This window comes from Curcuma longa, chromosome 1 (assembly GCF_044706935.1).
Source record: "Curcuma longa cultivar G26 ecotype Majalengka, Jawa Barat chromosome 1, ITB_CL_G26_1.1, whole genome shotgun sequence".
Lineage (NCBI taxonomy): Eukaryota > Viridiplantae > Streptophyta > Magnoliopsida > Zingiberales > Zingiberaceae > Curcuma > Curcuma longa.
This window is the reverse complement of record NC_133861.1, coordinates 24,648,395-24,668,796: the sequence shown is the minus strand read 5'-3', so window position 1 is coordinate 24,668,796 and position 20,402 is coordinate 24,648,395. Positions and strand designations below refer to the sequence as shown.

Below are 20,402 nucleotides of genomic sequence, written 5' to 3'. Positions count from 1 at the left end.
TCCCTACTTCGCATGGCGTCCTTCACTCCATGGTTTGAGACCCGTCGCAGCGTTTACGATTCGGACGCTGTTGGTTTGTTTCGGAATCAATTTGAGATTCCTCTAGATCATGAACTTTATGTGCCTCTTCCGGATCAGAAACCCGGTCGACCGCCTATCGGCCATATAACTAATTTTTATGATCAGATGACTAGCGGCCTTAGATTTTCTATCCCTTCTTTCTTCCAAGATTTAGCTCGGTATTATCGTTTCAACCTTTCTCAACTTGCGTCGAACTCTTACCGCCTGATTTGTAGTACCATTATTATTTGTCGGCTGTATCAAATTGTGTTGACCCTGGCCTTGTTTAATGACCTGTATGCTTTGCGTCGGTTTGAGTGTGGGGTTTTTTACTTTTTCGCCAGGCACGGACTCAATTTTCTGAGCAAGTACCCCACTTCTCATAAGGGTTGGAAAAGTTGCTTTATTTTCCTCAAACCTCCTCGACCTTATGCTTGGCCTACCACGTGGTTGACCGACCTGTCGTCGGTTCCTACATTAGGTCAGATACGCCGGTCTCTTGCTTTTTTAGAAGCTTCCTCTAGATTGGTGGGCTTAAATTTTAATGTTAATGATTTGGCGGAGAATGAAGCTTTATTACATCGAGCCGGACTCAGGCCTATCCAAATTTGGCTGGGAGATTGTTTAAGTAAGAACTTATTTTGATAATTAATTTCACGGTCACTCATTAACCTCTTGTTTTTTCTGCAGGTCACATCATGCTGAACGCGTCTATGAATAAGGTTCTTAAGTGGGACCTAACCCGTTTGGAAAGTATGTGGGTGTCGGAAGATCCTACTGAAGATCCAGGTGCCTTGCCACCTTCAAGAGTGCCTGTAACGAATCAGGACGCCGAGGGTAACTCCTACTCTAGAGAAGCTGACACTACTAGAAAAATGTTAATAGACAACGTGGAAAACGCGTTGTCTTTGAGGGTTAAAAAGCGTTGTAAGAGGCCCTGTTGTAAAAGGGGTCCCTCAACGACAACGCTTTTTAAGCGTTATCTTTGTTAACATCGACAACACCTTCGCAACGCAGAAAAAGCGTTGTAAATATTACAATGTTTTTTACGACGCTTTAAAAACGTTATTTTTAATAGGTATGACAACACATTTTGCAACGGTTAAAAAGCGTTGTAATTTTGTTACAAATTGCTTGGGTATTGCAACGTTTTAAAAAGCGTTGTCTTTTGATTTTTTTTAGCACTAAATAAGAAACCAATATATTTTGTAAATACAAAACCATTGACTACAAAATTTACTAAATTACATACAAAACATACAACTTATATTTATACAAAAACCATTGTTACAACAGGTTCATAACATACAAGTTCATAACACATGTCCATAACATACAACTTATACAAAAGTTGTAGCATCAGGTCCATAACATAAAGGTACAAATTCAAGTTACAACTTCCAACATAGAAGCTCCATAACAGCAGCAGGTCCATAACAAAGGTTTCAACGCAACAGAATAATGTCCAGGTGCATCACAACATTAGCAGCAGAATAGAATCGCAACAACTGCATCACCAAGTAACAGCAGGTTCATATGCCAAAGACCAACCTGCCAAAAGATAATACTAATTTATCCAAAAGATGGGCACAATAGCACCTAAGAATTATACCATTACAATGAACTTTGAATCACAAATAAATATCTTTATTGCAAATAAATGAAATTATGGAGATCAGCATTCCATACCTACTCATAAATATGATCTTGTATACAGTCTGCTACCTCGAAACGCACCTCATCAATTTCTCCCCGAGTGTACTCAGCTGCCTTGAACTATGAACACATATAGATTAAGTTAATTGGAAAAACAATCAACACTGACTTTGCAAAATGATAAATGGTTTATTTGATGTGATTTGAACAATTACTATTGATCGTAGTCCATCTCTTTCAATAGTTTCAATTTCTGCAATAATCTGTCTCATAAATCTCATCACATAATAACCACATTGTTTCCCATCTGGTTGTCGAGGAGCCTGTGGTAATTGGACTCCACTATCAGTTAAAAGACAAATACACACATCAAGACCATATCAAACATAATTACACATACCTGTAGGATTTCCCACACAGGTTTTTTCTGACCTTTCCTTCCCTTGTTTGAATTAAACAATCTCAAGGCCCTACATACGTTAATAAAATATGATATATTAGTGTTTTAACATGTGAATGAAATACCCAATCAAATTACCCAGTTTGGCCTCACATTTCAACAATATATTTCCAATCTTCATAGCGCATTCGATGACTTAGAGAATCCAGCACATAAACAATCTCCGTATAGGGTTCAATGACAGTGAGAATCCAATGACAACTGCACATAAACAAATAATTAGCTCATCAATTAAATAAGTTATCAACAGGGAGAAATTGCAAGTGATGTATTATTTACAACTTACCCGACATTACATGGGACCAAAACTAGTTGATCTACTGATGCAGAACTCAACCTATTTGCAAATGCAAAATCAAAATCCTAATCACTGGTATCCAGTCATCCAAACCAGCAAGTTGAAGTGCTGATACCTTCGAAAGTGTTGAATTGATTCTGAACCCAGCTACCCACCTTCTTCCATCCTAAAAGTGTTGGGGTCCTTCTTATTTGACGCCATGTCATTGCCACGTGTCCTCTTGGGGGGACCCCGCTTTCTCTACGTGTCCCCTTATATTATTCTAGCCGGATCACAAGCCTCCCGACCTAGTTTAGTCGAAGGAGTTGTAGTTCGACTGAATCCAAATTCTGAGTTTAATTTGCTTCGCCAGCACTTCTCTTTTCTTTCGATCAGTTTTGATCTTAGTAAGTTTGTTATTTCATTTATCGTCTCACCTCCTTCGTTGATCCGCTTTGCAACGGCTAGGATTGGGCATCCGTTCGATTTATTGATCGTTTTGGTTCATCGATTTAAGGTTTTAAGGTTTCAACGGCTAGGATCGATCGATCGTTTGACTTAAACCCTCGACTTTCCGTCGTCTTCTCCATTCGCTGCTTCGAACCCTGATTCCCACATATCTTCGTGCTCTCGCTTTCCTGTCCAGTCCGCTTACGCTTCCCTTGCTCTCACGATATCCTCGACTCTGACCATGTCTACTCCTCTTTGTAAGTCCGACATTTAAATTTCTCGTGTTTTTAACAGTTTTAGTTTCCTCCGTACCCAGATAAAACCTAGGGTTCCAGTTTCGCCTTCCTCCCGGGGCTTGTGCTTAGTCTATCCTTCTCTCTCTTCTTTCTTTGTCTCCTTGTCTAGGTCAACTTACCTTTCCTTCTCCTTTTCTACCTTCCCTTATCATCTCATCGAAACCCGAGCCCCCTGGTATGATACCGAGACTTCCCTTGCTGTCCTTCGAAGATGATGAAATACTCCTCCGGAATCAGTACGATATCCCCGACGATCATAGGATTAGGATGCCCTCATCTCTACAGCGACCACACGAGCCTCCTCTTGGTTATGTTACCTTTTTCCAAGGGCAACTGGAGGGAGGTCTGAGATTCCCTATTCCTCCGTTTTCTCCAGGATTTAGCCACCTACTTCCAGTTTTCACTATCTCAGTTAGCTCCGAACTCTTATCGCTTGCTTTGTAGTGCTTCTATTATTTTTCAAATATATCAAATCCCTGACTCCCAAATTCTCCATTATTTTCTCTTCCCTAAGAAAGGTGAGGCCAGGGTGATATATTTTTCCGCTAGATCAGGTGTCAAATTCTTGGATAAGTGCCCAACTTCTCACAAAGGTTGGAAGCAAAGGTTTTTCTTTGTTAAGCCTCCCACCCCTACACTTGGCCTACTTCTTGGGAACCGACCCTGCCTCCTCAACCCTCCTTGGGTCCTTATTAGTTCGCCTTACCTTTTGTAACTGCTAAGGAAAGAGTATCTCACCTTCTGTTTGATGCAACCAAACTGATAATTAATGAAGCTCTCTTATACCGAGCTGGCCTTAGTCCTAACCGAACCCCTCTGGATGCTTCTCTATATAAGTCCCTTTTTCTTGTATAGTTTTTTTCCAATACTGACTAATTTTCTTTCTCCTTCTATGGTTGCAGATGAAGTTTTGATGAGCGCTTCGGTCAAGAAAAACTTGAAGTGGGAACTTACCACTTCGAACAGTTGGTGGACCTCTGAAGATATTGAAGGATCTTCGGTAGCTATCCCCGATATAGAGACTTCTACTACAATGGCCGAGCCGAGGAGTTTAGAGGCTGTCGTAGTGGAGTCCGGGGGCCCATAACTGCTGAGGAGCAAGGGACCTCGGCCGCTATTGTTACTGGAGAAGGGGTACTTCGGCCGACCATTTTGGGGGGCAGGGCCCAGGTCTATGCCTCTTTCGGGCTCGATGGGGAGGAGGCTTCGGATACCGGGGTGGAGCTGGATTTTCCCCCGGCAGCTGAGCTAGTGCCTGATACTTCAGTGCCGGAAGGTTCTATCCTTCCAACAGTCCGAGAGACGCGGGCAAGGAAAAGGAGCCGAGAAGAGGGGGAGAAAATTGCGGAGACCTCTGGGAGGCCAGAGCCTGTCACTAGGGATCTCCCTGCTGCTGACGTAGGGGAGCAGGCTCCCTCTTCTGAGCTAGAGCCTCTGGCATTTCCTCCCCTGAGATCGCTCCCTCCGGAATTGCGGACCAAGCGACGCCATGACAAGGGGAAATCCCCAGCCACCTCTTCTGCGACTGCCCCAGCTCCTGCCGTTTCAAAGAAGAAGAAGAAGTCCCAAGTCGTTCGTCCTCCCCGAGCTCCTTCAGCTATTCTGGTGGAGAATGTCCCTGCTACCGGGGCGGATTTTCGTGAATATGAGCGGGTGGTGCTGCCCACCCTGGATACAAAGGTCCTTTTCACCCATATGCATGGTTCCTTGGGCAAGGTATTTCCTTCTGTTTCTCAATCTGGTTTTGTCGTATTTTGCTTATATATCGTTTTTTGTTTTGCTTAGGTTGTGAAGCAATACCAAGAGCTCCATCGTCGGGTCCCTCCCTTGGAGTCTGATAACAAGCGCCTGGAGACCCAAGTAGCCAAATTGCGGGAGCAACTGAAGGGTCTGGCTGAAGCAGAGAAAGCTCAGGCCAACAGAGAGACAGCTAAAGCGGAGGCGGCGGAGCTGAGGAGGGAGGTGGAGAAACTAAAGTTAGATGCCGAGCTCCGAACTTCCAAGCTTCTCCAGTTAGAGCAAGAATTAGACCAGGCCAAGGATAAAAGTCAAGGCTTGGAGCTCCAATTGGACGAGGAGAGGAGACAACGGGATATCTTAATAGTTGATAGGGATAGAGCCCTCTCCGAAGGGGAGGCCCTCCAGAGGCAGGTAGCTGATCTCCAAAGATAGGGAGAAGAGCAATGGCTGGAGAGAAAGAAGCTGTTTCTGAGCTCTGTCGAATTCAAGGAGCTGTTAGGAACCAAGACTGGCACCATGTTGATGCACGGGTTTAAAGGAGCTGTGAAGCAACTTATCCAATTGGGAGCAGTACCTAGAGGTACAAACCTGAGCAGCTTGAACTTAGAGAAGGTCTGGGATGAGTTACCTGCTTCAGAAAAACCAGGCCATTGATTTAACTTATGATCTTTCTTGAGACTTTGTAAAACTGAATTTTGAGGGATAACTGTGCCATGTTAATCATATATTGCTTCTCTTTTTCTGTTATTTGAATTTGGTATTTGTTCTAGTTGTGTAGGCCACTTAGTCTGCATTAAGGAATAGGGAATATAGGATGTTAGCGAATGGTTTAAGTTAACAATCCCTACAGTTTCCTCATGTGATTCGGTTGAGTTGCCATCGATGCTCAGTAAGGGAGTCGTATGGTGAGAGGGATCAGTGAGGATGAAGCTTAACAAGTGATGAGTGTTGTCCAAGGAGCTGGGGATATTTGTTGACGATGCCGACCTGTTTCTTAAACGTTTAAGTCTTTAGGCCGTGATCTCTTTGATTTTCTCCTATTAAACACTACCCTTAGCTTGCCGAGCTAAGTTTATTTTTTCCGTTTTTTATAGGGATATTTAGTTCGGGTGCCTGCAGAGCTGGCCCCAAGCTTGGTCTAGTTTCTCGGTTCCTTTTCTTGCCGAGCTCTTTCATGTCTTAGTTTAGTTGAAAGGGAGGTTGTGCTCGAGTTTAATCCGAACTGTTAACTTTTTTCCCACCTTCGATTAGATTGTAACGATGTTGATCACGGTAAGTTTTGCTTCGTTATTTATCGATTTATCCTCTCCATTGATCTGATTTCTAACGGCGAGGATGGGTTTGGCCGTTTAATTTATTGACCGTTCCGGTCCGTAGATCTGGGGTTTAGTGTTTCAACGGTTGAGATCGGCTGACCGTTTTGCCTTAAACCCGCTTTTCCTTTCGTCTCCGCCATTCGTGCCGACGAACCCTAACCTTTGCCTGCTCTCAACAGTCACCGTTTTCTTTGCCTTTTCTTCGCCGGAGATCCCTTCATCCGTAGTAAGTGTCTGTCACCTTCGCTAAGCTTTCCTCCGTGTTCTCTTAAGTCCCTGTCGTCTTTCCTTCGCTGTCGCCCTTCTTATCAAAACCCTAGTTTCCGTGCGAGGTTCATCCGACGATCTTTTCTCTCTGCCCTTTGTTTCTTTTCGACCTCTCTGTCCCAACTTTAGTTGTTCCCTCTTCTTAATTAGGATTTCTCCCTTTTTGTTTCTAGTTCGCTCAGTCGTCCATCTGGTTAGGGTTCCGTAGTCACCCTCCCGAGCCTAATCCGATGTCTACTCCGACTCCCTGGTTTGTGCGTTGTAAACCCTCTAAGTTTACCAGGGACGACGAGATCATGCTCCGGGCTCAGTACGACATTTCTACTGACCACGAGATTTTGGTCCCGTCCCGAGCCCAAAGACCTCACGAACCCCCTTCGGGCTTTGTGACCTTTTTCCAGGGTCAAGTGGAAGGAGGTCTACGCTTTCCTCTCCCCCTTTTTCTTCAAAGCCTGGCTTCCTATTTCCAACTCTCCCTTTTCCAACTTCCCCCAAATTCTTTTAGGTTAGCCTGCTGTGCCTCCATTATTTTACACATTTACCAAATTCCTCTAGATCCCACTACCTTTCACTACTTCTTCTGTGTTAAGAAAGGAGGGAGGGGTGAGATCTACCTAGCTGCTCGACCTGGCCTCCACGTCCTAGATAACTGCCCAACTTCTCACAAAGGTTGGAAGGATAGGTATTTCTTCCTCCGACCTCCTGTCCCTCCCTTATACCTGGCCGACCTTCTGGCGTTCCGAACCCCTTCCTCCACCAGGTCTGGGCCAGTATAGGTTATGCCCTATCTTCTTAGCAGCTTCGGAGATCTTAGATGATCTTCAGTTTAATGTGAACCCCTTGGTAGCTAACGAGGCCCTTCTGTACAAAGCTGGCCTCAGTCCTAATAACATCCCTTTGGATGCTCCCCTGAGTAAGTCTTTTTGGTGTTATTCGAAGTTTCTTTTTAATACTAACTAATTTTTTTTCTTTTGGTCTTCAGGAGAAATCTTGATGGAAGCTTCGTTGAAGAAGGTGTTGAAGTGGGACCTCACTACCACTGATGAGTGGTGGGTTTCAGATGAGGCTGCAGGGTCGTCAGCAGCCACTCCGGATGAGGAGGGTTCGGCTCCTACTGAGCCAAGGAGTGTGGCAATTGTTGCTGCCGAGCTGGGGAGCCCTATAGCTACCGATGAGCAAGGAGTTCCAGCTGCTGCTGCTACTGAAGAGGGGGTATCACAACCGGTCCCTGAGGACTCCAACCGTCGTTATGCCTCCTTTGGACTTGTCGAGGGGGAGATCCTTAATACAGTGGTGGATCTGGGCTCTTCCCCTGAGACTGAGCCGGCAGTGGCAGCCCCAGCGCTGGCCAATCCCCCTCCCGCAGAGGTCAGAGAAACTGGTTCTCGGAAGAGGAGCAGGGAAGAGAGAGATCGGGTTTATGGAGCCTCGGGAGAATTGGAAGCTGCAGAAGATCAGGTCCCTCTGGCCAAGCTAATGCCTATGGTGGTCTCCCCCCTGAAGTCTCTCCCTCCTGGACCTCGTACCCAACAACGACAAGACAAGGGAAAGACCTTATCTGCTCCCTCTACTACTGCGACAGCCCCTGCTGCCCCGAAGAAAGGGAAGAAGTCCCGGGCTACCCGTCCCCCTCCTGCTGCAGAATCTTCTTCCCCGACCACTTCGGCTGACCGAGAGGAAGGAGTTTTCAGGTCAGTGGAAGAGTGCTGCTAGTACGAGCTGAGGACTCTCCCCCGGTTATCCAACGATTTGCTGTGCCAGCGGATACTTGGCTCTATGACCAAGGTATGTCTTGTTCAGTCTCTTTTACTTTTACAACTTATCTTTATTATGAAGCCCACCTTATTGTGTGTGTTTTTAGATGCTGATGGAGTACCAGGAGCTGGATCGCAGGGTACCGCGGTTAGAATCTGGTAACCATCGGTTACAAACTCAGGTGGCCGACCTACAGGCACAGTTGCAGAACCCTCACCGGGAGGCCGAGCTAGCTCAAGCGAAGGCACGTGCAGAGGCGTCAGACTTGGAGGCTGAGAAAGCTCGGACTGAGCTGGCCAAGCTACATCAGGATGCTGAGTTTAGAACCTCCCGTCTCCAACAGTTAGAGCGACAGCTCTTTTCTGTTCAAGGGAAGCTAATTGCAGCCCAGCAAAAGGTTAATCAACTAAGGGAAGGGAGGCAGAAGCTAGAGACTGACCTAGCTGCCCAAAGCAACCAGCAAGAGGGACTCCAAAAGGAGCTGTTGGAGAGCATCGGCCAGAGGCAAGCCATGGAGCTTCAGCTAGCCGAAGAGAAAAACGCCAAGCAGATTTAGCTTCGACCCATGAGAAGACCTTGTCTGACCTCCGGGAAGAGCTGGCTAGATCGAAAGAAGAGGGGGAGCAACGCTGGCGGGAGAAGAAAGCGGCCTTCTTGGACTCCCTAGAATTTTTCGAGCTGCTGGGGGCTAGGACAGGGAAGATGTTGATGCACGGATTCAAGGGAGCTGTTAAGCAGCTCATCCAGTCGGGAGCAGTGCCCCGAGGCACCGACCTAAGTTCCCTGAACCTAGAGAAAGTTTGGGACAAACTACCGGAGTTTGAGAAGCAAGGGCGTTGATTTGTCTTGGGTTTCTGCCGAAATACTTTAAATCTTTTCATGTAGGGTTTTATGGATTTGATGATGTGGCACTTTGTTGCCTCCCCTAAGGGAGTGGTACTTTTGTTGTCACATTTACTTAGCCTTATTATCTTCATTTTTTGCTTCTATTGGCATTGCGTATTTACTTTTATCGCGGGCATACCTCAGACAGTGTACTATATTTTGGGGTGTTGTATTAGGCGAACGAGTTGAGTCGTGACATTTTTGTGGTTTTTGACACATGCTTGTGGCTATGTTTATGATTGGTTTTAGTGAGGAGGTTAGTGCCACGAGAAAGGTCGGCGAGGGTGAGACGCAATAGATGGTGATGATTGTCCAAAGGTTCAGGGATACTCGTAGATTTAAGTCTCTGTTTGGTGGAGCCGATCTTTGTTAGGTGTCTAGGTCTTTACTGAATCTTATCTTCTACCTACTGAACACTTCTTTCCGATCTCTAAAGATTTTCTCCAAGCCTGACCGAGCTCTTTTCAGAGCTAGGTGTATCTCTTTTCTAGCTTGTTCCGGGCTGGTGCTAGTTTCTTGGGCGATCTTGGCGACCTCTAATACTCCTGCCGAGCTCTTCGGACCGGGTATGAGTACGTGGTTTCCCTCCTTCGGTACAATTTTATTTCACTATGCTGAACCATGTGCATTTCGTAGGGGTGCTGAGCTCGGTAAGGATGAGTTCTTAGTTCCTCTCCTGTTTTTAACGCTGACCCCCACTTTTAAAGATTTTTTTAAAAAGGACCGATCTATTATTTTATAATTATACGGAACTGAATCTCTAGTTTTAATAGCCTTTTCCTAAGTTTACGGTAGAAAAAGTATGCTAGAATATTTCCTATATGTTTATAAAATTTCGGATATTCTGTTATAGATGGGTTATCACTATCCTATATATGCGCAGCGGCGCTTCTCATCTCCTAGTATCCTTAGGTTTCTCACTGCCGCCATCCTTCCGACTTTTTTTCCTATTTCGCCGCTCTCATTGGGTGCTCTTCATCGGTGTAATTGCGCAGGTGCCATCCAAGTTGCATTTTCCGCTTAGTTTTCATCCCTACTTCGCATGGCGTCCTTCACTCCATGGTTTGAGACCCGTTGCAGTGTTTACGATTCGGACGCTATTGGCTTGTTTCGGAATCAATTTGAGATTCCTCTAGACCATGAACTTTATGTGCCTCTTCTGGATCAGAAACCCGGCCGACCACCTACCGGCCATATAACTATTTTTTATGACCAGATGACTAGCGGCCTTAGATTTTCTATCCCTTCTTTCTTCCTAGATTTAGCTCGGTATTATCGTCTCAACCTTTCTCAACTTGCACCGAACTCTTACCGCCTGATTTGCAGTACCATTATTATCTGTCAGCTGTATCAAATCGTGTTGACCCCGTCCTTGTTTAATGGTCTGTATGCTTTACGTCGGTTTGAGTGCGGGGTTTTTTACTTTTCCGCCAGGCATGAGCTCAATTTTCTGAGCAAGTACCCCACTTCTCATAAGGGTTGGAAAAGTTGCTTTATTTTCCTCAAGCCTCCTCGACCTTATGCTTGGCCTACCACGTGGTTGACCGACCTGCCGTCGGTTCCTACATTAGGTCAGATACGCCGGTCTCCTGCTTTTTTAGAAGCTTCCTCTAGATTGGCGGGCTTAAATTTTAATGTTAATGATTTGGCGGAGAACGAAGCTTTATTACATCGAGCCGGACTCAGCCCTATCCAGATTCGGCTGGGAGATTGTTTAAGAAGAACTTATTTTGATAATTGATTTCACGGTCACTCATTAACCTCTTGTTTTTTCTGCAGGTCGCATCATGCTGAACGCGTCTATGAATAAGGTTCTCAAGTGGGACCTAAGCCGTTTGGAGAGCATGTGGGTGTCGGGAGATCCTACTGAAGATCCGTGTGCTTTGCCACCTTCAAGAGTGCCTGTAACGATCGGGACGCCGAGGGTAACTCCTACTCTAGAGAAGCTGGGCCGTCGAGGAATGCTCCTGAGCTAAATAAGATAGTTGTTCTAGAGGGTTCTTTCCGACCTCAGCTGTCTGGTGCAGGTCGGCAGAGGAGGCAAAAGAACCGACCCCCTAGTGAAACGGTCGAGGAGGATCTTTTAAGCAAGCGTCAGCGCTCAGTTGATGTCGAGCCTCCTAGTTCAGATTTTCCTGCGATTCCTCGACCTCCTGTCCCTTGGTCCGGAGATCGGGATAATCCTGACCGAGGATCACGAGAAGCGATGCCTCCTTCCTCTTTTCCCCATACCGAAGTGGCGACGGATGAGCCCAACATGGTAGAACCTTATGTGCCCCACCCTATTTCGGCCATGGGAATACAAATTGATCCCGGGAGTTTATTCTCTCACACTGTTTGTGAGGCTGCTACTGAGCGCCTAGAGGCTCACCAGCGACTTCTTCCTCACCTTAGGATGGTAGAACTGAGTGATCATTTATACGAGTCTTATATCAAGGTATATTTTGTAGAGTCGGAGATATCTGCTAATATCGTGAATTTGCTAACTGTCTTGTTTTTGTAGATCGGGATAGAGCAAAAAGCATTGCATCGTCAGGTGGTCAAGTCGGATAAGCGCATTGTCCGGATGGATAGCGAGATAACTCGTTTGCGAGCTGAACTGGCTGACCGACCTCCTATGCCCCAAGGTGTGTCCAAGGCTTTACGGGATGTGGACTTAGCTCGGGCCGAGGTGATGACGACTCAGAATGCTCAATTAAGAGCGGAGGAGGAGGTCGGGAAATTGAAGAGGGAGGTTCAAGAACTACGTCACGTTAGGAGGCAACTGTGAGAATCCTGCCTAAAGGTTGAGCGTTTGTCCGAGCAGCGTGAGGCCGAGCTGGTTGGGGCCAGAGGTCAGATTCAGCAGCTGGAGGCTGACCTTGCTAAGGAGCGCGGAAAACTGGCGGAAGTCCGTGCTAGAGAAGACCAACTTGTATCCAAGCTTAACGTGGCTCAAGTAGAGATGGAAGAGATGCAGACGAAGGAGGAAGCTCGGTTTATCAGGCATCACCAGACCTTCCTCTCTTCTCCTGATTTTTACCAGTTAGTTGCCTCAAGGTCCGGCAAGATGATGAAGTATGGTTTTGATGGCGCCATTCTTCAATTCATTAGGTCGGGTCTCATCTCCCGGGATGCTGATCTCAGTTTCCTGGATCTGAAGGCAGCCTGGAATGCTCTTCATGAGGCCGTCCGATAAGATTTTCCTATTTCTGAAGAGGTTACCGAAGCCGAAGCTAGGGGTTCTCTAGTTGGTCCCACGGAGGCATCGGCAGATCTTCCTCCGACTTCCGTAGGTCCCGAATCGGTTGCCGAAGTCTGACGGTCCATGGACTTTTCTGTTTCGTGTTTGCACTGTTTTTCCTTATATTTTTTGGGTTTTGTGTGGGGCTGACCTGAACAGTCCTCAAGTTGGTGTTGTCGATCAGGTTTTATTGCTGGATATAAATGTTGGGAGTGTACTTGCGTTTGAGGTGTGGGTCAGTTTTCCTGTTGGGGTTCTTGTCGTTTCCTGACCCGTGACCCTATGATACTGATATGACGAGACTGGGGGAGGTGCCACGTAGCTACCTTCTCCTTTGTCTTTTTTGTGTCTGTTTACGTAGGTCTGTCTTTTAGGAACAGTCACTCGTTTTTCTCAGGCCTCGTCGTGCTTGACCCGTGGCCAAGGTAGTGCTTGACCTGGCGATATATATTTAAGGGAAACGCCTCTGTATCTTGTCTCCTGATTTGGTTTTCCCTTAGATCTGATGGACAACTCCTTTGAGGAACGTCTTCAGCGGCTTAGGGAGAAAGGGGAGGAGGCCAGGTCGAAGGCGGAGTGGTGGGATCTGCGTGCGTCCCTGTATGAGGGTGCTGTCAGGAGGATCGAGAAGGAACGAGATATGTCTGTCCTTCGCTATACGCGGCTGAAGAAGGAGCTCACAGCCGCTATTGAAAGGGTGCGCCAGCTCGGGAAAGATTATGAGGGGGTTTCCGAGCAAGCTCTAGGGTGTCAGCAGGAGCTGTTTGGTGCTGTTCAAGAAGTGGAGCAGCTTGAGAGGGAATTCAATGAGGGTTTGCCAAAGCTGTATGAGTTGGATGCTGAGATGATAACTGCGGATCCTGCTTATGTATCGCCGTCAGGCTCTGGGCGTGGCTCTACGTTCTGAGAAAGTGAGGGGCCGACCGGGTGTTGTTACTATTTATGTTTGTCTTTTGTTTAGTTTGCCTTAGGTTTGTCTGTATGATGTCTGCTATTTAGTGCGCAGACTCTTGGGGTATTGCGTTTGCAGTTGATCTTTGCTGGATGGGCTGATTTCTAGAAGAGAGTGTTGTCCCTAGTGTAGGACGAGATTTGAGTCATTGAGCGTGGAGCTCGAAATTCTACTGTGGCGTGAAGCCAAGTTGGATAGCACAGAGCTCTTGGGTTATTGAGCACGGAGCTCGAGTTCAGCCTTTGGTGAGGCCATGTTGGAAGGAGCGGATCTCTTGTTCCATCGAGTGCGGGATCTCGGGATGGAGTTAGTTTTGTCGAGCACGGAGCTTGGGGTGCCTGTAGTAAGCCGGAGGGAGCGGATCCCTTGTTCCATCGAGTGCGGAATCTCGGGATGGAGTTATTTTCGTCGAGCACGGAGCTCGAAGTGCCCGTAGTAAGGCGGAGGGAGCGGATCCCTTGTTCCATCAAGTGCGGAATCTCGAGATGGAGTTATTTTCATCGAGCACGGAGCTCGGAGTGTTGGCGTTCTGGATCTCCATCCCATGTTTTGAATTTTACCTGCTCCGAAAAGCATAGAACTCCACAGGATAAAAATTTTATCCCGCCAGGATCAATTGACAAAATCTACAAAAGACTAAGTCAATCGATCCTTCAGAATTGCCGATTCCTAAATTACTCTCTACGGTTTCTAATACTAGTTCTAGTACGAAAGTTACTACGGAAATTAAATTCATAATAAGGAGGATGAATTGCACAACAAAAAAAATAACAACTACAAGTCATCCTCTCCATCTAGTTGTGATTCTGAATGCGAACGGGGTCAGGCTCGTGCAACCGGAGAAGTTCCAAGAGGAGTGTGCGACACTCAGGAATTTCTGATCGGCTTCGACATGATTTGATTTACTCTTTCCTTTGTCTTACATTGTATTTCATTTATTATTGTTCTGGACTGTAAGACGTGTTTCTCCGCCTCCGAACGAACGTTCGGAAAGGAGACTACTAGTGAACGGGCGCCTCCCGTACATAGGTCTTGGGCGTACTAACCCTAGGGGGTTAGGAACTAAGTAAAAAATCTGTGAGTCCCTGTGCTTGTGATCTAATTTTCATTGTTTAGTATCTCTGATAGAACGAACAAATGACGACCGCGCTATTCACCCCTCCTCTAGCATACATCTACGATCCTACACAACGTAGTCGCGTCGCCACCATTGCTCGGACTTTTTGCCGCCCTTCTTGCACCGGCAGGGAGTATAAGAGGAGGGCCAAGCCGAGGGATCCAAGCACGAGAGCTCGAGCGAACAGAAGAGAGAAAAACCCTAAGTTTGCTTTTGCCCTATTTTTTTGCCGCTGTGACCGGAGCTCACACGCATCCCACCGACCGCTAGAGGAGCCAATCGCCGGAGGAGAGCAATGAATAGGTATTAAATCATTTTCCCCCTTTCTCCCGTATGCTCTCGAGCTCGGACACCGCTGTTTGCCCTATTTCCTTACTGCCGTCGCCGCCGCTACCTTAGTTCGCCGTCGGCCAGCTAGGATTCCAGTGAAGGGTGAATTTGCTGCCACTTCAGGGTTTCCAAAACCCTAATTGCGATCGTCGAATGGTTCACCGGAGAAGCTTTTGTGGGATTCTTCGTTGGACAGAGAAGTTATGGGTGTTTTCGAGATTGTAGTAGATTGTAGAAATTTTTGTTGTGTGCCTACGACATTTCCATTTCTCGAAAAGTGTTCTGGTGATTTTTCTATATTCTGTATTGTCGGAATTATAATTCTCGATGATAGAAAGAAAACCTCGAATATGATCGCGACGTGTGTTGTTATGTGTTTTCGATATTAAAGTTTTTTATCGTATCGACCGTTACTGCTTGTCGGCTAGTACCGAAGACCGTGACGTGATTTGAGGCCTTGGAAGTCATCCTGAAGAGCACTTCATGTGGATTACCAGTAGAGGCGAGACTCAGAGGAGGACCGTGCGATTGATGCCTTCCCGCTAAGCGTCATACGCCATGTACGTGTAAAATATTAATTCTATAAAAATTTTAATTTTCTACTGTCTTGTACTTACTGTTTTCCTACTATGCATGCGTGTGTTGTGATAATTTATATAATTATTGTCGCTTTTATTTCTACTGTGCACGTTTATGAAACGTGAAAAACTCACATTACACCGGGAAGATTCCAACAAAATTCACTAGATATTTTTCTCGATCACATGTAAAATTCAAGTAGAAATAATTACATCGGGCAATTTCATTAATACTCATGTTGGACACTCCTATTGAATATAAATATCAATCTATAATAATTTTTTTATAAAAAAGTATTGACTTAAGAATAATAACTAACCTCACTTCTTCAGACACATTTGAAAAATAGAGATCTAGGTTTAGTCATAAAATCACCCTCTTGTTGACCAATGATAATAAATTGATCATTAGCAACAATGCAAACCCTGATTGGAAAAAAAATATTTAGATTCGATTGAGGATTGTACCATGATAATCATAACAATGTAATTGCAATGTGCATACCTTCAATACCAAACTCTAAAGATACAAAGATGATCCATATATATATATTAGTGAAGTTATGATTTATGATTCTTCAAAGTATAATATTCATCAATTATAGAATCTGAATCAATACTTGAAGCAAACTCTCTCTCTCAATGTATATAATCATAGAATCCGTCAGAAAATTCTCTCCCATTTTATTATGAAGAACTATTTTAACATGCTTTATAGCCGAAAAATGCACGCTCTGTAGTTATCGTATAAACAGACAAAGTTAAAACTAGACGGATCAACTTGTCGATCAAATTATAATATTGTAATTTTTTTTGTTTTAAATAAACCTTGATACAATTCTGAGATAGTAGACATTTTCTGAAAATTTTCATGACAAACTATATTGAGTTCATAATGTTGTAGTTGACACCTCAAATTATGCATTTCTTGTTCAGTGAAATCCATATGATAATACTTCTCAGCAAGAGTATAAATCTTATCAATGTTGAACTATTTAAAATTATCTTTTGGATCCAAAGTAGAACTAAGTATAAGAAGTTCGATTGTCTCATCATTGAATCTAGAGTTTAACTCTTCCAACTGAAAATCTATTGCAACATTAAATATTTCATAATGAAAGTGATGCTCAACTGTGATGGTATCCTTTTGCTGGCATGAACGATTAAGATGCTTATAACGAGCACTCATCTTCGGAATATCAACATTCAATCTTGTGCAAAATGATTTGACATATGAAAGAAGAATATCAAAACCATCATTTTTCAATGTTAGGAGAAGTGTTTTAGTTGTAGATACTAAATCCATTGCATTTATGATATCAAGAGACTTTTGTTGCAAGGCACAACAAAGTAAATCTGTGATCCCCATAATTTTATGCATCAAATACAAAATAAAAATGAAATCAAAAGACTTCATCACTATTAAGAAACCACTAACTTCCCCATGCATCGAAGTAGAGAAACCATAAGTGATAATACTTTCAAGCATATTAATAGTTGCATCATATATATCTATTAAATCACAAATAGAATCAAAATGGGAGCTCCAACGAGTAGTTCCTGCTCGATGTAAAGTATCAATCTAATTAGCTCCTCGTCTAATCTCGTGCTAACCGGCAACAACAAAACATGCAATTTTATTAACTTGAGCAAATTGTAACTCAGTATTGCATTTGGAAGAAGATGTAGCAAGATTAACAATAGTTATCATATTCAAAAAAAAATGGTCATATAGAGATTTCCTTTTCAGCAGCTGCAACTAACGTTAACTGGAGTCAGTGGGCAAAGCAATGCACATAATATGCATAAGGACAATCTTTAAGAAATAAAGCAATCCTGTAAAAGCACCACACATATTGCTAGCACCATCATACCCTTGACCTTACATATTATGAATTTCTAGATTATATCTGTGAGGACATCACATATTTCTTTCTTAAGTGTTGCAGTTGTGGTATCATGAACATGCACAATTTGAAAAAAAAAACGCTCTCACAAGAAACCATATATATCAACAAATCTTAAAATTATAGTCATCTGTTCTTTATCAGATACATCCTTCACTTCATCCACGAAAATACAAAATTTAGAATCTACAATTTCATCACGGATTTTATTTCTGACTCTGATTATCAATAATATATAAGATTTCTTTTTAAACTTTTGGTGAGGTATACTTTACATTTCTCGGAGCTTTCTTTAAGATAACATCGCCAATATTAGCGTTCCATTTTTCTAAAAGTTTTGGCATCTCAATGAAATTACCACGATTTTGAAAATCTGAAGATTCATCATGACCTCTCAATCCATATGCTTGCAAACTAAGCTAACGGACACTCTTAATTGTTGCTGCAAGTCTTAATCGATTCTTTTGAATCTGTTCAGAAAATTCTTGATTCATAACTTTATCTATATATTGAGTTACATTCATCACATCAACAACAGATTTTGCAGATTTATTATGCAATGAGTTAGAACTTCCCATGTGAGACAAAAAGGCACACGTGGCTCCATCATTAACTCGTTTCCAACTTTTAAACCCTTCAAATGTAAATATAGATTGTTGCTTCACTTGATTCAAATAGATAGCATGGAAAATAAAATACTGCATCCTTTGAAGGAAAGTACTCTAACCATGAAAATTTTTTAAACCATGTATATTAAAATCGATGATGTTGCTTTCTAGATTCAGATCGTGGGTACTCCTGTAATTTAGGTTGATATGACCCATTTTGATATAAGCTCGTCTAATTTCATCACGATAATTAACAGGATATCGTCACATTGAAATACACAATCTAAGATCTCGTTCAAGTGAAGTTTCATCAAACACAACTCTTTAAGATTTAGAGGGAGGATCAAACTCTTCATTAGGAATGGATGTATTAGTTTCAATTCTCTCGGATGATAAAGGATTATCAATTCTTGGCTTAAAGAATAATAAAATATTATTTCTTATTTTTCTCTCTTGATTTGATATTAAAATAATCTAACACAAATAAATTTTGACATGGTCAACTTATAATCTTATAAATTTTAAAGAACAATTTCTAATATAAATTTCACCTTCACCTATATAGATTCAACAATGACAATAGTAGCTAAAATTCAAATTATTTATTGAATTAAAAAAATACTAAAAATATTTATAATTGTATTCTTCAATATTCCACGTAGGAATGATTTAAATTAGTAAAATTTTAAAAGAGTAGAAAATAATTAAAAAATTAACTAGTTTAAATTTTGCATAAAAATAATATTAGTAAAAAAATTAAAAATATGTTGCCCCCTTTACAAAGTATAATTCCACGTATTAAAAATAAAAGCTTAGCAATACATCTTGTAAAAAATCTTCAATTAACTCTAATAATACATTAAAACTTTGATTAGACATGCATTTTAATCATATAATTAGGTAGTTAAGTATGTATTTCAACTGTGATAAAAAAAAGAGAAAGAATTCAATCCATAATTAATTTTGAGATCAAAGCAAATTTATGCAGAAAATTAAATGGAAGATAGCAGTTATTTACACTTACAATAGTTGCAAAACGGTAGAAATTACGGAGTAATTGTGGAAGAGAAAAAGAGTGATCGACAGAGGAATCACAATTCACAGGAGCAATTGCAAAATCAGCAGAACAATCACAGAAGAAGTTGACTTGAACGATGACATACAACAATTATGGAGCAATCGATTACCACAGTTGTGATTCACAATCATTGAAGAGAAATTCAATTGTTGTTAAATTATAAACAGATACAATGAAATACATTTTATATTACACAAAAGGTAATATCAATATATCATACATATAAGTAGAAATAATTTTGTAAGACATGCAAATATGAAATGATGAAATATCGAATAGTGAAAGAATGTCAATAAATTTTTGCAAGACATGCATACAGTAACAATTTTAATTTTGTATAATGATTTTATCATAAGAAGAAGAATCAATAGTCACACCAATTACAATTACTTATAATAGTTGTGATTCATAGAAAGAAAATTTGTAAGCAATCATGGAGCGGAACAATAATAGAAGAGTATGAAGAAATCGAGCAGTCGGACGAGTGAGGAGGAAGAAGAAATTATAGTGGATGAAAAAAATAGTGTGAGGGTTAGGTCGAGCAACAGGCCGAGGCAAATGAGGAGGAAGAAGAAATTGCGATGGAGACTGAGCTAGTGAGGAGGAAGAAGAAATTACGGCAGAATAAAAAATAGCGCGAGGGTTAGGTAGGGTGGTCGGGCGAGTGAGGAGGAAGAAAAAAATCATGTGAAAATTAGGTATTTTATTTTTTTCTAAATTTTCTCTTCCGTGACTTCTATTAAAAGATTATTCTCTTTCCTTAAATCGAGCTATATATTAAAAAAAATTAATTGTTAACTTAAAAAAATATTACCCGAGTTGTATACTTTAAAAAATAAATTCATATTATTATTAAAAAAACAATTGATAACTTAAAACTCTAAAAAAATGTTACCCGGTATAATATCCTAGAAATTTTAGGGTTAGAACTAACCAATTAAAGACCATGCCCTAGTTAGTTCGAATTTAAGTGGATTGAAATCTAAATTTGCCAAGCCCATTTAGGTTAACTAGGTTGGATCTAGAATTCAGGTTAAGATTTTACTTATAGATAAACAACTAATTTAATTAAATCATTGATGAATCGATTAAAGTATTTAGCTAATAAGTAAGAGATCAGTTTAACTTGATTAATTGGAGATGATAAGGTTAAGTTAAATCGGGTTGAAGCTAATTGTGTTTGGGTTAGAGTCACTACTGGATTCGGTTGATTAAGCGAAGATTTAAATTAAATTAGAATGAGATTTGCTTAAGTTAAAGTAACCGAGCTAGGTTGGCTTAATTGGGCTAGAGTAACTTTAGAATCGGTTGAGATTTTTCTTGATGGAAATTGATATAATATTATACTTAGTAGTATTGTATTTGTAAATTTCAGGATCTTGATTGATACGGAGAGATTTTATTGCGACGATTTGCCATTCAGGTGGGTAATCTTTGTATTTGGTCA

At 42.3% G+C, this 20,402-nt stretch overlaps 1 protein-coding gene across 1 annotated transcript; it reads right to left on the bottom strand.

The window, feature by feature from the left end:
• Nucleotides 1–1,749: 1,749 nt before the first annotated feature.
• LOC141826705 (uncharacterized) lies at nt 1,750–2,675 on the bottom strand. Its single transcript, XM_074713990.1, has 6 exons — nt 2,626–2,675; nt 2,463–2,513; nt 2,270–2,377; nt 2,117–2,186; nt 1,932–2,039; nt 1,750–1,836 (listed from the first exon to the last, which is right to left on the bottom strand). Exons 1-6 carry the CDS (start codon nt 2,673–2,675, stop codon nt 1,750–1,752), a joined length of 474 nt encoding a protein of 157 aa, XP_074570091.1.
• Nucleotides 2,676–20,402: the final 17,727 nt, after the last annotated feature.